The sequence below is a fragment of the Aquarana catesbeiana genome, linkage group LG01 (assembly GCF_042186555.1).
Source record: "Aquarana catesbeiana isolate 2022-GZ linkage group LG01, ASM4218655v1, whole genome shotgun sequence".
Taxonomy (NCBI): Eukaryota; Metazoa; Chordata; class Amphibia; order Anura; family Ranidae; genus Aquarana; species Aquarana catesbeiana.
The window spans coordinates 737,495,330-737,519,761 of record NC_133324.1 but is presented as its reverse complement, the minus strand read 5'-3'; the positions used below and the strand labels follow the sequence as shown (position 1 = coordinate 737,519,761).

General features: G+C 39.2%; 1 protein-coding gene across 1 annotated transcript in view; it reads left to right on the top strand.

Annotated features, from left to right (window-relative positions):
• The window catches only part of LRBA (LPS responsive beige-like anchor protein), a 1,038,582-nt gene that overhangs the window by 148,697 nt on the left and 865,453 nt on the right, over positions 1-24,432 (top strand). Inside the window, exons 22-24 of the mRNA XM_073604899.1 lie at positions 3,591-4,556; positions 11,455-11,633; positions 16,223-16,376. Coding sequence (XP_073461000.1) covers positions 3,591-4,556; positions 11,455-11,633; positions 16,223-16,376 — 1,299 coding nt within the window. The remainder of the gene's footprint in view (positions 1-3,590; positions 4,557-11,454; positions 11,634-16,222; positions 16,377-24,432) is intronic.

Genomic DNA, 24,432 nt, shown 5'->3' with positions numbered 1-24,432 from the left:
TCTTGTGACATTCAGTTTTTAATGTACATGTCTCTTCTGCATCCACAAGGGGGTGCAGGCATGCTGTGAAAGCGTAGGGCTATGATGGCAATGTAAAGAAGCATTGTGATCTGTCTATAATTTACTATAATAAGAATGATCTTACGTTTACTAATCCTCCCTTTTTTTATGAGACTATACATTTTATTTTTACACCAGGTAATTGATCACCTAGTGATTTGAAAATTTTCAATGTACTGACCAGTTCTTTAAGCAGCACGTCTGTTCTTGATTCTGGGTATAAGTAATTTTCAATTCACTCCTTTCATTGTTTTAAGGCAGCCATAGCCTTTGGCTAACCAATTTAAGACACCTTTCTTCGATAAAAGAACAAATGTTCCAAAAGTGGAAAGGCTTTGCAGTGCTACATATCATGATACGTGCGTCTGCTATAAAAAGCCAAAGAAACTCAATTGCAATTTTATTGTCCAGTATGATAGATTTCCTGCCACCTTTGTAGCAGGGTAGTTGTTTGTCAATGTAGCCCTCTCCTCCCACAGCTGCACCACACTTTATAAGCAGTAACTGCTTCAACAGCATAATTGTACGACTCATTATTTTTTTCAAAAGTACACAGAATGTCTGTGTGTCTTTTATACATTTTTTTTTAAATTTTTCCAATTTTTTTTCTTTATTTTTTGCTGCTGTGGAGGCAAAAAATCTGGGTTAAAGGAATGTACATATGCAAGCTAATATTTATTCTATGTATAAAACCAGTGTAATATATATGATATAGCATGTATAATTTTGTATTTTCTATATTTCTACTTTGAATTTAAAGTACAATAAAAAAACGTTTGTTTTAAATGCTTTAAAATATATAACTTTGCGATAACCACTTTTTATAGTATTTGAACACTCCATAAAGATATCATTTTTATTAATTTTGATTGCATTTGACAAACCTTTGTTTTGCTGCATTCCCGGTTTTAAACTATCATACTAAGCATTTGTTCTGCAATTGATGTGATTAACAATCTTCAAGCATGTGTGCCCTTTGACTTTTAAATGTCCAGGTCAGCGAACTTCTTGGCGGCTAAGTTTAAGTGGCTGCATATATTTTAAAGATCTTAAAAAGTGTCTGCATGTGAAATGTTATAATTTCTCTTGTTACCAATTTGCTTTAACTGAATTTTCTTAGCTCACGTAATCTATATGTGAAGCAGTGAGCAACCCTGTGTACATTCTTAAAAAAAAAAAAAAAAAAAACAGCAGTTTAACAGTATGCAATTTGCTGAAAACATGCATCTCCTCCCATATTCTATGTTTTAATGGCTAGTTTCATTTTTATCTGCTTTACTGAAGCCTTTTTGTTTGACATTTCCAAACAGCATGTAAGTTAGCAGATTTCAGTACAATGTATGGAATGTATGAACAGTTGTGTTTTGTGTAGAGCTTCAGAATTGTTGAGAGTGTTCCAGCAGTGGGGTAAGGTTGGGAAGTTAAGTGAGCTATCATTACCCAAGCATCTGCAGTTCTTTCACTGGCTCAATTATTTCCATTCCTCTTCAGCTAGATGCCACTCTGGCATGATGCAAAGCAAGTTAGTTTTTTTTTTTTTTTCCTTTATTTTTTTTTATTAAAAAAAAGGATAATGTTGCAGTACGAAGCAACATTTTTAAGCAATCTATTTTTATTTTTATTTATTTATTTATTTATTTTTTTTGCACCTTTTGCAAAATAAAAGTGGCTGCAAAGGTGCCTATAATCCTGTGTACTCCTTTAGTGCTCATTTTCATACTCCTTAGTGCTCATTTTGTTTTACAAGAAATTGAAGGAAAGGTTTCACTATATTTATTGAAATATAAAAACAGTTTTGTTATTTAAATAAGCGATCTTTGTAAAAAATTTTTGGCCACTATAATTTTTTTATTTTTATGTGTACATCAGGCTTGAATTCAAAACTGTTGTACTCCACTTGTTGCCTTTTGTCACCTATGCATACCGGTTTGTGGGGAAGGTTAAACCAGCAGACATTTCCTTCTGGAGGGTGGCTTGTTTTCTTTATCTATCTGCAAATTCTTGACCTTACTGCTGATATCGGCATGGAGTGCTGCTTCTAGTCAAACTTAATTTCCATCTTCTTACTGAAGAATTGCATCAATAAATGACAACAAATGTGACAAAGTGACAACTTCATTGGGGAGTGTGTCGTCAGTATTGAAGCAGTTTACTGTGGGGAAAAAAAAACTATTTTGTCAGATTTTTACACCCACGTTAGAGCTACACCGCTTTAAAAATATAGTTATTAATAATTATTTAATTTGTCTTTGTTTGGAAAATGACTCGCATGTCTGCTCTTAGTGAATGTTTTTCTTCTGATTGATCTGACAGTAGCACAATCCAGATCATTTTATCAGCACCATAACATTGGCTTGCTAGTCAGTGATGCATAAAAAGCAACATACCTAGCCAAGCCAGAGGTGTTTGTAGTATTTTTTTATTTTTCAAACTCCTGTTCATGCAAATTAAATAACACATATTGCCACATTAATTCTTGAATCATAAACGGTGCACTATATTCATAATACTTTAGCTTTTTAATAATTGATATTTCTTCAGACAGTTTTCTTGTATTACCTAACTGGAAGGTCCCTTCTTTTGAGATAAGTGTATCATGACATGATTTCTGCATAAAAGTGATCTTAACACAAAATCAAATCACATATTAAGATAAAGCAAGGATCTTTATTGTCTTGCTTTAATAGAATGATACAGTTGTAGTTATTTTGTAACATACCATGTTCATAGAAACTGGTGTCCATTTTAGTTATCTGTGAGAAGAAGCTAAACTAACAGTGCAGGAATTAGTACTGTGAAAAATTGTTTTCGCAGTTTACAGTTATGGATTAGCTTTCCAGTTGCAGTAAAGATTAATGATTGTTCTTTTAGCTGGCACATTTAAAACAAAACCTAGCAATTAATTGCCGTGTGGAGGCTTTTCATTACATATGCAAAGTACATACATTCAAAAAATAAATTGACTTGTTTATTGACTTGCTATTTACAAATAACCAGAGAAATCGCTGCACCTCAGTTTGACTTGGGTGTGCCATACTTTGGATAGGTTTAATGTTATTGCAAGTTAGGTTATATGCACTGACATACCAAAAATAAAGTATACAAACTTCTGCTTTAGTAGTTTATTTTTTCAATTTTTTTATTCACTTTGTTTTATTGTATGTCCTTATCCAGTTTGTGTTGATTTAGTAGTCATGATATGGCCACATGTGAATGTTTGAGGTATTTTGGGTACCAAAAAGTAAAAGTTTTGATTTGTTGCTAAAGTTAATGTCCTACTCCACACACATTCCTTAAAGGTGTTACGACTATTCTACTAATGCATGATAGAACTATGTCTTTATAGTGCTCCCCTGGAGAAGGAACATGCGCTAATGAATGCTGGGTTGTGCATGTTACCACTCTTTATGCTGTATTATTAAAATCACAGTTTAGTCTTTTCACTGTCCGAATGCCATCATGCTCAAATTATGTCGCTAACTGCCATAAACTTAAATAAAATGTGTTTTTTTTTTTTAAATCAATTTTAGGTCACTTTTGAAATGCATAAGGAAAGCTTGGCCCAGGCATTCAGAGACTACGAAGGTCAGGTTGATGGTGAAATAGGACCCGGACCCTCAAGGCCAATACCCACTGTTTCTGGAAGCAGCAGAACATTTGAAAGCAGGCCTCAGACTCCACCTTTGGAATTCACAGAGGCGCCATCAAATATAGATAATTCACTACCTGGTGAAACTGTAGATACAGAAGAGAGAACTGAAGGGGAAGAGAACAATTCTCATACAAAAGAAAACCTGAAACAAAAAGATGGTGAAGATGTTGCAGAAGTTGATATAACAGAAAATCAAAATGAGGTTCATGTAGATGAACAAGCTACTGGCACTCAAGTGCATGCACCTAGCCTTGTCCTCCTTTCAAATGAGAGTGAAGATATAGGGGCTAATTGTACTGTGGCTGATCAAGCTGGTTCTACAGAGAGTTTAACAAAAGAACTGGATGATGGGGAAATCAAATCAAATGAAGATTTGAATGAAGAAGTACAGAGTTCAGACTTGTCACTAAAGGTTGAGACTTCCGTACAGAGTGAAAGCTTAGAAGCAGAGGAGAAGGCAACCTACACCGAAAATAGTAGTGAAGTAGAAAGTACACAGGTAAAGTGTGCTAATATTCCTGACACTTTGAATGTACCTTCCAGCATAGTTTCTACAGACACTACACCACAGGACAGTGCCATTCAAGAAGACATTACAGCACCATCTATGCCCACGGAAAATGTTGAAGCTTCTTCAGTACCTAGAGAGGAAGGTGCAGTTTCTACCAGTACAAATGGCTCCATTGATATTGGGGATCAAAAAAGCAACACATTGGATGCTCAGAGCTCTGAAAAAAAAATTGCCAAGCTTGATGTGTCGAGTATTGCTTCTGATACTGAAAACTTAGAACTAAAAGCCAGTTCAAATGGTGAATCCGATCAACCTTTGAAAGTGTTGAGTGAGGTATTTACTTTTAATTCATATGGACATCTGTTCGGACTTTGTGTATGAACATGCATGCTTCTGTGATGGTGGTTTTCAATTGCTATTCAGTTATGTGCCCTAATCATGAAGGGGGGTGAACCTTCCAGAGGTCAAGTGGTTAAAGGACTAGGCTGCAAGTTGAAGGGAAGGGCCTCCAAGGTGATATTCTGTGCAATATTGCCTCTGCCATATGCAAAACAGGAAAGACTGGCCACTTAAAAAACTGAATGCATGGCTAAAGACCTGGTTTAACGAGGAGGGTTTCTATAGCACTGGGCTGACTTTTCATTGGATTACAACCTACATGCTAAATATGGTTTGCACCTAAATGAAAAGGGGTCTGCTGTGCTGGGGAGAGGTTTATGGGAAGGCTGGAAGAGTATTTCAACTATGATTGAGGTGAGAGGGTGAATGACCTTATAATGGGCAGACAGGTAAATCATGTGTCAGTCCCTAATGGGTGGAATGGGGGAAGATAGGGGGAGGGCTATGGCAGATAAGGTTCTCATGTTACAAACAACTATTGGAATTGGTACTATTTTTTTTTTTTTTTTGTACAAAAAAAAAAAAAGTGACCATGACTGAAAGTTTGTTCTCCAAATTCAGAAGTCTTAAATCATATAAGCTATCCGCGCTAAAAAAAAGTAAATTACAAATGAGCAACCGCTTAAGCAATCTGACACTAAATGCAAGAACTATGATAAATATCTGAAGCAGCGCTAAAAAATTGAACTCAATATTGTGAAAGCACAAAAATAAATCCATATAATAACATCAAACTTATTAGGTAAAAAACATGTATAAAATCACACAAAATATATAAATAAGTGTCCATAAGAGCCCATTCACAAGGGCTAAAATGGAAAAATATATGTTAAACAAGGTTCAAAGAAAACAAATCGGCCACAATCCACTTCCACCAGTGTCCCCACAATCACAATTAGTAGTGCTTCCACAACCAGGTGACACCAAGTATTAAAGCCTCTTACCGAATCCTGTGGACGATCATATGGTATGGTCAAATGCACGTGTTGCATCTCCTTATGAAGGGAAACTCCAAAGTGCCAAACGTGATCCAGTCAGGGTTTTTTTCTAAGCAGGATGAAAAATAAAATGCATATATGCCCATAGTGTAACCCATAAAAAACATTTACTCAAAAAATAAGTGAAACTTGCAAAGGGAATCACACTAAGCAAATCCTTGGGCAATAGGTTTAAAAAAAAACTTGCATATAGCAATAAAAACAGATACAATTGCTCTCCCAGAAAGCAACAGACAAGCCTGTCCCTCGAAGACATCATCTTTGATGAAACATGGCTACGAAGCTTCGTTACACGCACGATTGCTGACCTTTGGGAGAGTCCGGTGCAGCCACGCAGCCTGCTGCTTTTTGGGAGAGCAACCTGGTGGTGAAAGCACTACGAATTGTGATTGCGGTGACACTGGTGGAGCAAGTGAATCATGGATTGTTTCATTTGGACTTTCTTGTTTCACATATATTTTTCCTTTTTAGCCCTTGCGAATGGGCTCTTATACACACTTATTTATATATTTGGTGTTATTTCTTTATACGTGTTTTTCACCTAATAAGTTTTCAGTCATTATATTGATTTGTATTTTTGTGTTTTCACAATATTGAGTTAAATTATTTAGTGCTGCTTCATATATTTATCACAATTTCAGAAATCTGCCAAGCAAAATAGGTGCGTTGGAAGCTTTGATGCATGAGGAGAAATGTGATTTTAATAGATTTTGCTGAATTTTGGCTTAATTCTTCACATGATTGGACTATTACTATTCTTGACTATGCTCTTTTGGAAAGACAGGGTAAAACAGAGGGGTTGTGAGGTCTGTGTCTATGTGAGAAGTGATCTTAAAGCGAGTGTGAAAGAGGACCTAGTTGATGGAGAGTGTGATGGGGCTGAAGCTTTATGGGTGGAATTGCATATGGTTGTGCATACTACAAAGTTAATCATTGGAGTTTGGTATAGGCGACCAAGTGTTAGAGGAGGTGGAGACTCGTACAGATAAAAATGGTTGGCACAGTGATAATGGGGGATTTTAACTACCTCAAAATTGACTGGAGTAATGTTACTGCTGGAATAGAAATGTATAAATGTATTTCAAGACCGTTTTATGGTACAGTTCATAGAAATGATGATCAACTGGACCTGGTAATTTCAAACCATGCAGAGCTTATTACTAATGTTTGTATAAAAGAACATCAGAGTAGCATAACATGTAAACAACAAGCACATACCTGGAAAATTAAAAGACTTGAGTAACGCTGTGTATAGGCGAGTAGAAGGTGCATAAGCGTATGGACGAGTAAAATTCTTTTGTCATTGCCAGTATTGTAATATACTCCATTTAGACTCGCGTAAAAATGCTTAATTATGACACCTGCGTGCAAGGGGCCTTATAGATGAATGAACACATGTCAGAGTAAATAACTGCAATCATGAAGAATTTTCTATTTTTGTTTTAGGCCCCTTACACATGGGCCTCACAAGTTCCTGAGTAAACATCAGTAAATTATGACGCCTGTGTGCAAGGGGCCTAAGAGCAAATCTTCAAAGGCTGAGGGCTATTCTCCAAGACTTAGACTGGGAGGGAATGTTGTCATTGATGAACACAGAACAGAAATTCTTCAAAATGATGTGAACACACTGCAAAATATATTCCCATAGGCAATGCGTTTAAAAGGCTAAAAAACAAACCTATGTGGCTCACGGTCAAAGTTAAAAAAACTATGAATAAAGAAAAGAGCTTTTAAAAAAATATAAACATGAAGGAATACTATCATTTAAAAGTTAGAATATACCAGAATATGTAAAAAGGAAATCGAGGTTGCAAAAATTTCAAAACAAATGACCGTTGCAAAAGATAGTAGGACAAACCCTAAAAAATTATTCAAATATAGTAATAGTAAAAAGATCAGGTCTGAGCATATAGGCCCTTTACAAAATAATCTGGCGTGGGGGACTGGGAACAAAGGGAATGCAAATTTATTAAATGTCTTCTTCTACAAAGGAGCTTGGGGGAGCTCAGGTCCATAATGGGGATGATATTGACATGGCCCCAAATGAATCATTATAGCTCAAAATGAATATGGTCCATAAACATTTAGACTGAATAAAGCACCTGGACCAGATGGCATACACCCATATGTCCTAAAAGAATTGAGATCTGTCATGTCACAGCCATCGTATACAATTTTCAGGAACTCTTTAATGACTGGCATAGTGCCACTAGATTGGCGCAAGGCCAGTGTGGTGCCTATTTTTAAAAAGAGGTCAAAGTCTTTACCAAGAATAGACCTTTTTAATTTCTTGAGTTGGGAAGATATTGGAAAATTTAATAGATGAATTTTTGGTAGAAAAAAATATTTTAAGCAATAGACAAGCATGGATTCATGAAAGACAAAATGGGGGAGATTTTACTAAAACCGAAGCACCCAGAATCTGGTGCAGCTTTGCATGGTAGCCAATCAAAGGAGTGGCTGTAGACATACAGTGGGGAAAATTGGTTGATCCCCGGCAGATTTTGTAAGTTTTCCACTTAGAAAGAAATAAAGGGTCTATAATTTTTATCATGGGTGTATTTTAAATGATAGAGACCGAATATCAACCAAAAATCCAGAAAAAAAAAACATATGATACAAATGTTTTAAATTAGAGTTGCAGTTCAGTGTGTAAAATAAGTATTTGATCCCCAAGCAAAACATGACTTCGTACTTGGTGGAGAAACCCTTGTTGGCAAGCACAGAAATTAGACTTTTCTTGTAGTTGGTGACCAGGTTTGCACACATCTCAGGAGGGATTTTGGTCCACTCTTCTTAACAGATCTTCTCTAAATAATTAAGGTTTCTTGGCTGTCTTTTGGCAACTCAAACTCATGTGTGCAAAGCTGGTCACCACTACAAGAAACCTCTTACCTCTGTGCTTGCCAACAAGAGTTTCTCCACCAAGTAGTTTTCCTGAGGATCAAATACTTATTTTACTCACTGAGCTGCAACTTAATTTATAGCATTTGTTTTATGGTATGTGTTTTTTCTGTATTTTTGGTTGATATTCTGTGTCATTTAAAATACATCTATGAAAAAAATTATAGACCCTTCATATCTTTGTAAGTGGGCAAACTTACAAAATCTGCAGGGGTTCAAATTATTCCCCACTGTAGTATACTTGGATTTGGCAAAAGCGTTTGACACAGTTCCTAACACATATGCTAATGTATAAGGGAAAGTTTACAGCAGGGGTCTCAAACTGGCGGCCTTCCAGCTGTTGTGAAACTAAAAGTCCCATGAGGCATTGCAAGGCTGACAGTTAGAAGCATGACTCCCACAGGCAGAGGCGTGATGTTTTGCAACAACTGCCAGTTTGAGACCCCTGGTCTACAGGCTTGGAAGAATCAGTTTGTAAATGGATAGAAAACTGGTTAAAATACCATATTCAGAGAGTAGTGGTTATTGATTCATACTCTGAATAGTCTAAGGTAATTAGTGGTGTATCCCAAGATTCAGTGTTGGAACCCTTATCTTTTAATATGTTTAGAAATTATATAAAATTTGTTCACCTTATACTGGTGAATTCTCCTTGTTCCTTTTTATGTGATATCAATAAAAATATAATATGAACAGAAATTATATAAAGTAGATTCTGGGATTAAAAGTACAATTTCAGGCTTTGCAGATGAAACCAAGTCATGCAATGGAATACCATTCTTGCAGGATGTTTCCAATTTACAAGCCAACGTCAGTTCACCGTTTAATTTGGTGACTATGTGGCAAACGAGGTTTAACGTTATTGTAAACTTATGCATTTGGGGGTTAAGAATATGCATCATATGTACTGGGGGAATCCATGGTGGAGAAAGATCTGGCTGGTAGATCATAGGCTTAATAATGGCATGCAGTTTCCAAAGAGAGCTAAATCTATTCTTGTATTAGGAGATATGGACTGCAGAGAGAGATCAATTTGCCCCTGTACAAATCATTAGTAAGTCCTCATCTGGAATGCGCAGTTACATTTTGGGCACCAGTTCTCAAAAAAGATATCGGTGAACTGGAGAAAGTGCAGAGATGGGCAACCAAACTGATTAAGAGGTATGGAGGAGCTCAGCTAGGATGAAGGATTAGCTGAACTGAATTTATTCTCTCTTAAGAGGAGATTAAGGGGGGTATGATGAACATTTATAAATATATATGAGGTTCATATAGTGAACCTAGTGTAGAGTTATTTACTTTAAGGTCATCATAGAGGACAAGAGGGCACTCTACATCTTAAGGAAGAGAGATTTAACCTCCAAAAAATGAAAAGGCTTCTCCTCAGTAAGAGCTGTGGAAATGTGGAATCGACTCCTTAAAGAGCTGGTTCTGGTTAGCTCAGTAGTTTTTTTGTCCCCCCCTCTGGAGCAAATGGGTTCACAATTTGTTTTTGCCTTCCTCTGGATCATTTGTGGGTATAGGTTTGTATGAATAGAAGTTTTCTGTGTGTGTTTTATTACCTATCGGATGTCTTTTTTTTTTTTTTTTTTCCTTTCTTTCAGCCATATTAACTATGTAATCCTGGATATGTATAGTTATTGCCTTGGTATGTTTTTTACATACAATTACTAAAGGTCTTGGAGCACTACTGTTCTTTCACTGGCAACAACTTCACCAGCGACATGATCACTATACAGGGCATAGAAATTCTCTCATGTTCCCTTGCTGAATGTATGAGCAAGAAGTCACTTTGTCGCTGGGGAATATCATTTTGAGCTTTATTCATTTTTTTATTTTTTATTTTTTTGTATTTTTTTAATTCTTTTGTTTTTTGTTAGCGAGGGACTGACACCTTGCTCAAGCAGCCAGCAAGGGAGCCGTTCCTTGGAAATGGGTACATATTCTCTCTGTTCTCCTTAGCAAGTCTGTTGGGTGGTGAGTTGTCTTTCAGGATCTCAGGATCTTTCCGGAAACGGGTGCATTTATTTTGAGCTTATGTGATATTTTAATTGCACACAGGTGGTTTTCATTCAGCTAAGGATGTGACTTCTAGAGTTAATTGGCTGCACTAGAGCTTTTCAGGGGATTAAACTTTCACACTGGGGCCGCGACCGTGTTAGCGCTGTTTAAGCAGTGCTTTTTGGCTGGTAGCGGGGAGATTTTAACCCCAAAAAAGGGGGTTAAAAGTGCCCATGTTGCGGCGCTGTCAAATCATTTTTCAGGCACTTTGGAAGCTCTGCCCATTTATTTTAATGGGCAGGGCATTTTGGGAGCTCTAAATACAACGCTTTCAAACCGCCCCAAAGATGCTGCTTGCAGGACTTTTCTTAATGTCCTGCAAGCGCTCAACGCCCAAGTGTAAAAAGTCAAACTGAAATGAATGGGAGGCAGTTTCCAGGCACTTTACAGGCGCTATTTATAGTGCTAAATTGCCTGAAAAACGCCTCAGTGTGAAGGGGGGGGGTCCTTATATTAGTTCTGATAGTCTTTTGTTGGTAATTAATTTGAATAACTATATGTTTAGAATTTTTAGACTTTGATTTATCAAAGTTTTATAGACCATTTTTGTGAATTAGCTAGCTATAAGTGTAAGGGTGTAAATATAAAGCACTGTCAAGGTGAAAACTCTACAGGAATTATTATATAATACACTGCAGATGTCTCTTCTTGGTGCATGTGTTGTAAATTAGTGATTCACCTGCAGTGAATGATTGGGTCACATTCACTGCTTTACAAATATACCCATACAGCTTTACCTACAGTTTTTATAGTGGCAGTAGAACTTTTCCAATGAGCCTCTAAGCAATACTAAGGTTTTTAATACATTTTAAAAGCTGGTTTCGACTTTTTGTAGTGTTGGTAGCTAATTGTATTGTGTTATCTTTTAGGAAGCTGTTAAGCAGCCAGCAGTACATGAGATGAACCGAATGACTTCCCCTGACAGCCAGAGAAGAGATTCTAGATCTACAATGTTTCGAATTCCAGAGTTTAAATGGTCAATAATGCATCAGCGGTTACTAACAGACCTTTTATTTTCAATAGAAACTGATATTCAAATGTGGCGAAGGTACGTTTTTTTTATAATCTGTATGGGTAGGACATTGCTTTATTTTTCAGTGTTTTAGATTCCTTCATTATTTTGGGTACCTTCCAAATACCTAAATAACAATTTTTTTTTTTTTAGTATTGACTTATAGGTCAGTTGTGTGAGTACATGAAAATCATATTTCTAGATTTTTTTAATATAATGTAACACTTGAACCTTTCAAATTTACGTTCTTTGTAAGGAAAGAATGTCAGTATGCTTTGATAATGCTGCAGTTAATAGTTTTAAAGGTTCCCACTGTTAGATTTTTACTCTCACTATGGAATGATCCTTTGCTTTTTTTTTTTAATACATGCACAAGCTATACTGTGTATATCGTAAGAAATGTGTGGTGGCAATATGTGAAAAATACTGTGAACAGATGTATGAATGTTAAACTAAGCATGTCATGTGTATACCACAAATGTAAAACATCACATAGTACGAAAACCAAAAGTGCAAGTGCGTGGTAAATGATCATAAAAGAAATACATACACTCAAAAAAACCTCTCCTCTCGGGAGGAAGTAGAGAGCAGACATCGCTGGAAGAGGCAGCAGAGGAGGACCAGTGACAACCCAACCAGGAAGGAGATCGCGGAACCATAGAGGGGGACACCGATCGATTCCTACCAGTGGATCTACTTTTACTTGCCCATTACCCCTGCAGGGGTTGGGTCTTCCGGTGAGTGGGGACACAAGCGGGGGTTCCAGAAGAAAAGTTTATACAACGATCACAATAATTTACATGGGATCTTTTTGGAATGCCAAGACACTTTTCACAGATTTTTTCTTTTTTTATGTAGAACTTTAATTTTGCTTGGACACCTACACCATTTGGACTTGACTTTTGAAAATTTTGGTACACTATCACATTAGTTATTACACAATTGATGATACTTGTGCATTTTTTGGGCATCTTTGTGCGTTTCTTTTGCGATTTTGCTAACTCACACCAATATCACGCACCTTTATATATTGGTTAAGTGTTATTTTTTTTGAGTGTATGTATTACTTTTATGATCATTTACCACGCACTTGCACTTTTGGTTTTCGTACTATGTGATGTTTTACATTTGTGGTATACACATGACACGCTTCGTTTAACATTCATACATCTGTTCACAGTATTTTTCACATATTGCCACCACACATTTCTTACGGTATCTTTTTAATAATACACACTTTTGAACAGCGCCATATTCCCCACTAGAGTTTTTTAAAATTTTTCGGATTTCACCTCGGTGTTTTTCCATTTTCTGGGGGGGCTGCAGTTCTCTTTTAAATATTGTCCTAAGCGCGGGAACATTTTAGTTTGTATACTGTGTATATCACCTAGTTCCCTTTCTCATGAGACTGTCCCTTCTGAAGCCTGTCTTGTGTTTATGGTCACTGTCCTGCTGAATAGTAAAGCGCCCAAGTCTTAAAGTGGAACTAAACTTTCCCAATCAACAAACTATTTTTATACCTTTTTAAAGTGCTTGTAAACTCTAGTTTGTTATTTTTAGAGAAAAAAAAAAAAATTATACTTCCCTCCTCTGTGCAGTTGATTTTGCACCGACCAGCCCAGATCATCCTCTTCTCGGGTCCCTCTTCAGCTCTCCTGGCCCCTCCCACTTGCTGCATGCCCTAACAGAAAGCAGCTTGCTATGGGGGCACCCGAGCCGAGTCACAGCTCCCTGTGTCCATTCAGACACGAAGCCCTGAGTCACCCCGCCCCCTCTCTCCTGATTGGCTAACTGACTTTGACAGCAGCTGGAGCCAATGGCGCCACTGGTGTCTCAGCCAATCAAGAGGAGAGTCTCAGAGGGCCGAGGAACTCGTGGACATCGCTGGAGAGAGCTGGGGCTCAGGTAAGTATTAGGTTTTGGGGAGGCTGCTGCACACAGAAGGTTTTTTATCTTGATGCATAGAATGCATGAAGATGATAAACCTGAGTAAATCGATAGGGAGGTATATTATATTTACTTGTTTTGAATGTGTTTTATTTATTTATTTTTACATTTCTTTAGTTGATTCCTGGTCTCTGGCTTAGGCCAATATGATGTCCTACATCCCAGGAATCTTCAGGAGGGAAGGAAGGGCTTTCTTAGCGAAGTACACCTTCCTGTCTGCATGATTGAGATAAGGTGGATTCCAGGAAGTAAATGAATTATCTACCCTTACTCAAGGTGGCCATGGCTAGAAATGCTAAGGGCTGTTTTTTTTTCAAAGTAATTTCTCAACAAAACAAAGCATGAAGACATGGATGGATGGGCGAGTTTGCTTTGAATATTAAAAAATAATTGAATAGCTGTTTGAGTTTATGATACTCGGATAAAATTTAGTTCTGCTCTAAGTCTCTCGCAGACCAAAATAAAATGTACTCTACAATTGCCATCAGTATTATAGTTTAATGATTAAAATTTGGGAAATGTCCATATTTTTGGGGTCCAGTTGCAGACAAGGTCAAATGCATTTAAGGTATTGTTTTCTGTATTTGTTCTAGTTCTTCAATTATAAAAAAATTATTTGTATGCGTGTCTTTGGTAGCTTTGTGAATTATTTTTATTTGTATGTCTCACAAAAGCAAGTCTATAACCTATGTATCTATTATCTTAATCGTACAGTACAGGACACAGGCAGAGTATTCATACACCATGGGTTTATAGGTGTGTACCTTCAGGTAACTGGACAGTGGCAAAAATTTGGTGGACGCGCCCCTCTTGGTGCCTCTTCTATAGCATTATCCCACTCCATGAGTCTTGTTCTAAGTTTTGTTCTAGTGTCTGAAGTTGATAGACCTTTTCTCCTTCATAGAGAAAATCACCCTTTGATTACAGCATATTTCCTTGTTTCAGTGAACTTTTAATAGTTTGTTTTGGAGCAAGCTTGTCCAAACAAACTTTTTTTACCTCCCTAACTAATGCAGCAGCTGTGAAATCTGGATAGTTTGTATGTAGCCTCAGCTATATACAGTGCCACGTAACGACAGTGGAACGTGAACATTCTACTCTGCTTTTTATTTTTTATGAATCGAGATGTCATCCCTTCGCCTCTCTGCATTTGTTTTCATGCATAGAATACAAAGTTCCTTGTAAATGGCTGAGCTGTGTTCAGCTCAACTCATTCTTCCCCGAAGGTGGTTTTAGCATTCCACCTTAATTAGGACATTGTCCTACCATCCTTATTTCTTGCTCTTAAAGCCTGGTACCCACTAATAGCTTTTTTTTTATTTTATTTTTTTATTCTAACCCGAAAAAAAAAACCTGACAGTTCCTGTTGGAGCTGCTGTACCAACAGTCCAATGTTAGTACATCAATCTCCCCCACTGAGCTGTTGTGTTCTAAAAGGGGGGACGCCCCAACCCCCCCTCCGGAGCACTCTGGAGCCAGTCATCTGCTGGTCTTCCAGCATGCTCATCCAACCCGAGAATACGATTGAAAGAGCTTACATTCTGTAATACAAATCTTCTCCTGCGTGTTTTATGCGCCCATTCTACCAGATCAGTGGTTTCCTAAGCATTCCGGTACCCAGTCTCTGTAGCCCAGTTGAGTAAGACAGTCATTGGGTCTTCTGTTCATACTTTTTCTAAATTCTTCCAGGTGGATGTCCAGTTATGAGCGGATGCAACTTTTGGCCACACGGTTTTCTCAGCAGCACTCCAAGGTTGAGACTTCTGACCCCTATTTGTACTTGTCAGCACTGTTTTGTTTGCCTTAGTGTTGCCCACCATTCATCATTACTTGAGGACCTCCCATGGTGTATAAATACTCTGCCTTTGTCATGTGCATGTATGATTAAGATGAGGACGCAGACCACCCTCCCTTCTATGCCTCGGTTTATTTTAAATTGCTAGCTACAAAACTGCAGACTGAGTGAGGTAGGGATATAGTCAAGTTGCACAGGGGGCATTTCCTCCTAAAGCTTTACCAGTGTCCAATCCCCTGAAAGTACACACCTATAACCCATGATGTATGAATGCTCTGCTTGTGTCCTGCACTGTGCTCCAAGATATGGAATTTATAGGCAAGTCAAAATTCCTTTTTACCTTTCCCATAAGATATTGTTTACTGAATGTCCCAAATATTTTTTTTCAGGCTAATTCAATCTCATTCTCTTTTAGCTACATTCACGCAGGCGTTCCCCCACAGTGCGAATGCAAGCAGCAGGAATCTACTGATTGACAGCTGTGAACGACTAGCTGTGGCTGCTCAAAGTTCGTTCAGCAGCAATCTTGAACTGCAATGAATAGCTGCAGCCACCGACAACATATCATTGCAGTGTACAGGCTTGGCAGCCGCAACTAGCCACTCACAGTTGTCAAACAGACCCCCAGGAATCGGTAGATTCCTGCTGCTGACATTTGTATCATGGCAAAACGCCATGCGAATGTAGCTCTAGTGTAGCATAGAAGAATAGCAGGTACAGTACCTTGCAGGTAACCAATTCTATCACGGTAAGGTGTCCAGAGAAGCAGCTGTTCCACTTCTTTTTATTCTTCTTAATAATCATTATCAAGCTAGACCCCTTTATTCACAGTATTAATACTATGAAATTAATTTGTTTTGATGTTTTTTTTTCTTTGTTACAGTCACTCAACAAAGACAATAATGGATTTTGTGAACAGCAGCGATAATGTTATTTTTGTACATAATACAATCCACCTTATATCACAAATAACAGACAACATGATCATGGCGTGTGGTGGTATATTACCATTACTTTCTGCTGCAACCTCTACTACTGTAAGCATGCCATTCTTTTTATAATTTGTCAGGCTATTGTATGAAATGTTTGTGTACACAATATGATTTTAAGGGAATCTGTAGTGTGTGAAATTTTTTTCACATAAGTATGTGAATGTGTTGAGCAAAATGTTCTTTTCGTTCCTTCAAATCATACTGCAGTTCCAGGACCCACAAACCTTCCAATTCCTTGGACACAGGGTTCAAAACGTCCATGGCAAACCAAAAGGTCCAAGCCTGCAGATAAATTGGCCACTGCATGAAGACCAGCCCTTACTAGTTTCGTCAGTGGTAGTGGGAAATCTAATGGTTTTTGAAGAGATTTGGGAAGCTGACATTGCTGACACATGGTTGCAGGAGAAAGTATCATATAGAGTTTCACCTTCATCATCCTCCCTCGATTTTTTTTTTTTTTTTTTTTGCTTTTTATCTTAGCATGTCTTAGCAACTTCAGACCCCAGCCATTAAAGGATTGTTGTATTGGGGTTCTTGTTCCTGTTCTTTCCTCTCCTGAACAGTTTCAAGCTTTTTATTCAAACCTGTTTACAGCCCTAAAACCCAAAAGAGGCGTTCATCCCACCTAGGACTTAAAGGCCTTCAGAGTTTTTATATGTGCTCAAAAATTTCTTATGTAATCTGTTGGTTCAGTTATTGCCGCCTTTCACCAAAGAGCCTTTGTTTTGGCAATCGTTGACATAAGGAATGAGTGTTTTGCATATTCCTATCTTTCCAGGTCATCCTTGTTTTCCTAAATTTTGCTATAGGTGGCATCCACTATTAATTTGTGGCTTTTTCCTTTAGTTTTGCCTTGGCCCTGGGAGCATTCACGAATGTCATCGCACTACCTCTGGGCTTTCTTTACCTCAGAAGTATTCCAGTCATTAGGTATCGGGATTGTCTACTGCTGTGAGAAGACCTACTTGACTTTTGACTCCAATGTGGCATCTCTAATTTCATCACATCACTTAGGGGTCTTTTTAAAAAGGTTTTAATATGACTTTCTCCAAGAATTTTCACATTTTTCTAGTTGAATCCGATTAGAAAAATAAGAGAATGCTGTGGGAATATTGTGTGAAAACCGTTATAAATAGACCCCATAGAGTATTTGGTCCTTCTCCTGGATGCTCTTCAGGCAAAGCTCTTTCTGCCCTGGAAAAAGTTGATGAAGCTGTGATTTTATATTCAACAAGTTCAATCCTGACATCTGTCTTCTCTGTAAAGTTGCATGCAAGTTTTTGCATTGGCGTTATCCACTTTGCAAGCAATTCTATTTGCTCAATTGCACTTGAGAACCTTGTAATGAAACCTTTTAATAATGTGGGACAAATGTCCATGGACAACATTAATTGGTTGCATCCTCAAGCCATGATGTTTTTGTCATGTTGGTTTTTGTACGCATTGGTGAAGGGCAGATTTCTTTTCTTTCCTTACAGCGAAAGATTGTCATGATGCATGCCAGTATTCTAGGTTGGGGAAGGTTCTTGCCCCTCTGTTTTAGGTTGCTGTTCTCATAAGAAATTGACGTTTCTGATCAACATCCTGGACTTATAACAAGTCATCTGTTATTCTTCCCCTAGATCTGACTAATTATCCAGAATGTCCATTCGACAGTACCACAGCTGTGGCCAACATCATAATAATTATTCTGTTGATTATTATGAAAAGAAACAAACAAATGCAACCCCAATTCCAAAAAAGTTATGATACTGCAAAAAATCTACGTAACAGAATGCAATGATTTGCAAATCTCATCTATGTTTTATTCACAACAGAAAATATCTCCATTGTTTAAACTGAGAAAATTTACCATTTTAAGGGAGAAAAAAGGTAATTTTGAATTTGAAGATGGTAAAATGTCAAAAAAGAAAAAAAGTTGCGACTGGGCCATGTTTACCATGGTTTTAACGTCCTCTCTTATTCTAATGTCTGGGAGCTGCTGGAGTTTTGGGAGAGGGATGAGAGGTATTTCTGGATCATGTTCAAATATGGCTTCTTCTTTGTATGATAGATCTTTACCTTGCATTTTTGGCTGTCGCGGCAACTGTTCACAGGTGGTTATTTTTGGAAGTTTTCTTGAGCCCGTCCAGTGATGTTCAGCACAGAATTATGCTAGTTTTGAATTCAGTTCTGTCTCGGGGGCCCCAAGATCACAGGCATTCAATATTGCGTTTCGGCCTTGTCCTTTTATGCACAGAGATTTCTCCAGACTTGCAGAATCTTTTGATATGCTGTACTGTAGATGATATATTACATTGAGGAACGTTATTCTGAAATTGTCAGACAATCTTTAGATGCAGCTTTTCACAGATTAGTGAACCTCTGCCCATCTTTACTTCTGAGACATACTGACTCTCTAAGTTGCCCTTTTTATACCCATGTTACTGACCTGTTTCCAATTAACCTAATTCTCAAAATTTTCCTCTAGCTCTCGTTAGTACCGCTTACTTTACCAGCTTTTTGTTGCCCTATCCCAACTTTTTTGAGACCTTTTTTTTTCACTACTTGCTGCCTGCCCATAGTAGATTTACTGGGTGGCACAAACACGCTGGACAATGTGCCTATATGTCGCCACCTGTCTTCTGCGCATGTCCCCTGTGGACCTGTGCTGTGATTGGACACAGCACGAGTTTGGCAGCAGATTTCAGCCAATGATTTTGCCAGAAATCAGCTGTGTCCAATCACACAAAATTCTGTGTTTTACAAACGGTGATCTGGCTGTTCTCCCTGAAAAGCGGGTAAAGAAGAAAAAAAAGCCAGATCTGAAAGTAAAAGCAACACACGTCACACATTGTTAGGCACACTGTTAAAGGATAAGTTTACCTTTTGGAACATGTTCCACCGTATTTAGGATGGAACATGTAACATGTTCCAGCAGCAGTCTCTCCCCTCCTCCCACCATATAATAAAAAATAAAAATCCAGTGCTGATCAAATTTCACCAAAAGAAAGCTCTATTTTGTGTGTGGGGAAAAAATATATAAATCTCATTTGCATATAGTGTTACATATGATCGCGCAATTGCCCGTTAAAGTAGCAGAGTGCCGAATAGCAAAAATTGCCCTGGTCATGAAGGGGGTAAAACCTTTCAAAGGTCAAGTGGTTAAAATGACACCTTTTATGTTTTTTATTTCTTTTTTTTTTAAAGGTGTTTATTTAGATTTTTTTTAACACAAAAATGCAAAAGAAGTCAACAAAAGTGGGACTGTAATTATTTGCAAAAGGTGCATTTAGTAGAGCACCTACATAGTAAAAACACTGGAGCAAGTTTACAAGTCCATGAAACAGAAATACCCCAGTAACACACATTCATAACGACATACATACCATTCAAACCTGCAACACATGCGACCCCGTAAGGACAGCAGTGGTCCAAAATCCCCCTGTGTAGTTAATGCTTCATGAATGGCATCTCGTGAATCTCAGTTTTTTGGTATCTTGCCAGTCAATAATATTAAATTACATAAGTAGTGGGTCTACTGTGAAAGCTGTGAAGAGAGGACACCCCCCCCCCCCCCCAGAAATCCTCAGATACATCAAGCCATGGTTGCCAGAACTTCTTAGGGCATGCCCTACTCTTGTATATCAATTTGAATTTGGGAAGGACCCTATGAACAATGCGGAAGAAGGTGTGCGCTGAAAGGGGGCCCATATCTTTCCAGTGCATAAGGATGGTTTTATGTGCATAAAATAATATACGTAACCAGGTCCTGGCGTGAGTGCGGGAACATGGTCGTTGAGTATTCCGAAGAGTCCCACCTCCGGGGTGTGGAGTATCGGCAGATGAAGTTTGTGAATGAAGAAAGCAAACAGTTCCTTCCAGAAGGTTGAAAGTCCGGGACAGGTCCAGACCATATTGGAAAAAGTCAACGGCAATCGTATCACATCTAACACATGCAATATCCTGTCCCAACCCCATGCATACCAGCATAGCTGGAGTATAGTGTAATCGGTGTATGAACTTCAATTGTACCAGTAGGTCAGCCTTACTAGTGATATCCTGAAAACATCTCAGTTGCCTCTTCCTAGTCCTCTTCAGAAAGCTCAGGCGGTGAGAGTGGCAGTGGTGGTGAGCCATTTGCTGTGAGAGTTCTGGAAAGGAACAATATGATGGCGACCATAAAAGGTCGTCACCAGTTTGGCAATTTCTTGGAACGACAGGAGATCTTCAATAGACGATTCTGTAAGCTCAATGGTCAACGATCCGAACTGTGCCCGGATGGCGTGTCTGAGTAAGAGTTATTTGTAGAAAAATGTATTGTTCAGGTCATATTTAAGCCTGAGTACTTCAAAGGATAGTAATACATTCTCTTCGATTTATGTGGGTTAGATGTGTAATACCATGTAGACTCCACCAGGTCGAGTCCGGATGATCGAAGAGCTCAGGAAGGTTGGGGTTCCGCCATAGAGGAGTCTGTGGCGAAATACCCATAGGAGACTGTGTAAGAGTCCGTCCCCCCCCCCCCCTCTAGGCCATGAAACTAACCTCGAGGGGAGAATCTCGAACGCCTCGATTTCTTTGATCTATGAAGTTCATCCCCTAGAGAGGTAGGAGGTTCAAACAAGGTCAACATAAGTACCGTGGCAGTAGTCAGTGGGTCAGAGTGTAACCAAGCATAGACATAGGTGAGCTGGGAAGCAAGGAAATAATTTCTTAAATTTGGGCAAGCCAGGCCACCCGTGGTCTTTGCCGCCTGTAAGGAGGACCTGGCTATACAGGGTTGACGGCCATTCCAGACAAAGGAGGAGAGAATGGAGTCTATTTTCCCAAAAAACTTTTTAGTGAAAAAAAACTGGGGCAGCTTGGAAACAGTGTAGAAGCTTAGGTAGAAAGAACATTTTGAATGTTAATGCGTCCAATTAGATTGAGGGGCAACGACGACCAGGTATAAAACTTAACTATCATTTGTTTGATTATGGGAGTGACGTTAAGTTCTTCATATTTAGAAATGTCGGCATGTATTTGAATACCTAGGTATTTAACCTCCCTGGCGGTTTTCCCGAGTGTGGCTCGGGGTTAAAATTCAGTACCATTAGCGGTAACCCCGAGCCACACTCGGGATCGCATTGCAGGATCCTGGGGCGGCGTTACTTACCTTGTCCCCGGGATCCTGCGATGTCACCCGCAGTGTCCGAGGGCTCTGTCCTCCTCCGAAGCCTCTCCGTGCCAGGCTCCGTTCCCTGCGAGCGGCGCGACGCACGGGGGCGGAGCCTGGCGGCAAATTCAAAAAAATGTCAAAAGCATAACACATACAGTACTGTAATCTTACAGATTACAGTACTGTATGAAATGATTTCACATCCCTTTTGTCCCCAGTGCTTTGTCCCATGCCCTGCATGCAATTTTACATGATATACACTGTTCTTTCTGCCTGGAAACTGGAGATTGTCCATAGCAACCAAAAAGTGTCCCTTTACGTCAAAAGTGGCTTTAGACCATCTAGAAAACAGCGATAGTAAATTAGAGCACTTGCAGAATTGAGCGATAGTGAATTGTGGGGAAATTTATTTTATTACTATTTTTTTTTTTTTTTAATTATTTATTTTTATTTATTATATTATAATTTATGTTTTTGTGTTTCAAACTTTATCATACCCGGGATATCTACTAGACTCTGGTTTGGACAGATTTAAGTGTGTTATTGTTAAGATTTACAGACCTACAATATAAAACGCCAAATTTCCATGCAAAATAATGGTACCGCTTTCAGCACCTAAAATCCGAAATAATCATACCGCCAGGGAGGTTAAAGGAGGATGTCAATTGAATATGCGATCCCTGCAGATATTCTATGGGAAAGGGGGGGTAACAGGTGAAGGCCTGAGACTTTCCCATCCCACCAGTAGTCCCGAAGTTATGCCGAACTCCTCCACAACGGTAATTTATGGAATGAGCTCTCCCTACCATCTAAATATATAAGGGCATCGTCCGCATAGAGGGAGATCTTCTCCCGTGGACCAGAGAGGATGCCCCCTATATCTGACGTCTGTTGCACCGCCAGGGCCAACGGCTAAATGGCCAACACGAACAGAAGTGGAGAGAGAGGGCAGCCCGTCTGGTACCTCTCTTCAAAGAAAATAGTTCAGATATGTCTGTTATTGCGTACCCTAGCCTTTGGGTCTGCGTATAATAAACAGGCCCATTATATAAATTGTGGACCAATATCCACTCGTGCCATAACTTCCCAGAGAGAGGGCCAGCTCACAGTATCAAAGGCTTTTAACACATCTAGGGATACAACCAATCCCCCTCATTTCGTGCTTGCTGCATCATGGATATGCAAGTACAATCTGGGAATGTTGTCAAAAGTGCTTCTGCCAGGCATAAAACCGGATCGATCCAGCGGGGGTATGAGGAACAGAATGACCATTGGAAGTCTAAGAGCAAGAATCTTAGCTAGAATCTTGGCATTGTTATTTAAAAGGGATATGGGATGGTATGACCTACATTGCAGTTTGTCTTTGCCAGGTTTTGGTATAACCACTATAAGTGCTTCATTCATAGAGTTTGGAAGTTTCCCCAGAGTGAGAGACTCCTTAAAAGTCTTAAGGAGTTTAGGGGCCAGTTCTTCTGTGTGTGTCTGGTACCATTCTGAGGGGAGTCAGTCAAGGCCTGGAGTTCTATTGGTCGGTAATAAATGTATGGCCATAGTTACCTCCTCCAGTGTAATGGGTTTGTCTAAAGATAGCTGCTGGGGAGTACTAAGTGTTGGGAGGTCAAGTGATTCAAAGAAACCTAGGAAGGCTTATTCTGAAGGGATAGATGTGTTTTCGTATAATGTTCTGTAAAAATCTGCAAAGGTCTGGTTAATGGTCAGAGCGTCAGCAGTAGTTGACCCGTTGGGAAGTTGAATTTCAGCGATTGTTTTTACCCCCATGTTCACAAATGCGAGCAGAGAGGTATAGTTGCTTCCTGGTTAAATCCACCATATGAAGCTGGAGCGCCTGATGAGCGTCTGTGAGTATACCTCTAGTCACAGGGGAGGGGTTACCCGTATGACGAGTACGTGCCTCCTCTAACGACTTTTGGGGAGCCTCCTGCGTAGCCCGCCCAGCGGATCTGTACCTTTTTTTTAATGCGTGAAATATGTGCCCTTGACTACCCCCTTAAAGGTGTCCCAAACAGGGCCCCCCTCTGCAGAGTCAATGTTAAAGGACCAGTAGTTAGACATGTCGGTCAGGATGTATTCAGAGATTTCTGGCGTGGAGATGACTGAGTCTCCAGGTCCGAAACGTTGGTCTATGGCCCCTGGTCAACCCCACCTGTATTATAGAGTGGTCAGAGATCGTTTGGGGTAGGTACGCTATGGACTGGACATTGGGTAAAAAAATCCCCCGTGGCCAGTGCATAGTCTATTCTGGAGAGGGCTGCATAAGACCTGGAGTGGCAGGAGAACACTTTGACGTTTAGGATATTTCCAGTGCCATATATCAACATATCCATAGGCACTGCACCACTCGCGAAACAACTTAGACTCAGACTGTAGAGGTTTCAACCTATCCAAGGCTGGCTGCAACAGAGTTAAAATCCGCAAGGATGAGTGTGGGACAGTTAGGTAAGGAAGCAAAGTGCACGGTGAGGTCAACAAACACTGTTGCCATGACCGGAGGGGGGAGATAGAGGCGAAAATAAGGGGCGTGCCATATATGGTTGCATATAGGATAACATATTGTCCCTTAGGGTCCAGGGTGACTTGGTGACACAGGAAAGGTATCCCCTTGCGGATTAGAACTGCAACCCCAACGAGCGTAGTTAGAATAAGTAGAGTGCTAACTGTGACCTACCCAGTGTTTTTTCAGGGCCAGAATTTTGGATCCTATGAGATGAGTTTCCTGGAAGCACAGAACGTGTGGTTTGCTGTACCACAGGGCCTCAAAAATAGAACCTCTTTAAATTTTGAGTTCATTCCACAGACATTCCATGAACAAACTGTTACCTGAGAGAAATATTTGGAAGGGAGGAAAAATCAAAAGCACCACATCCCAGAAAGTACATTTAAAAAAGAAAGGGACATTGAGGCCATATGTTGGCCCCAGGGACTTTTAACAGTGCTAGGATC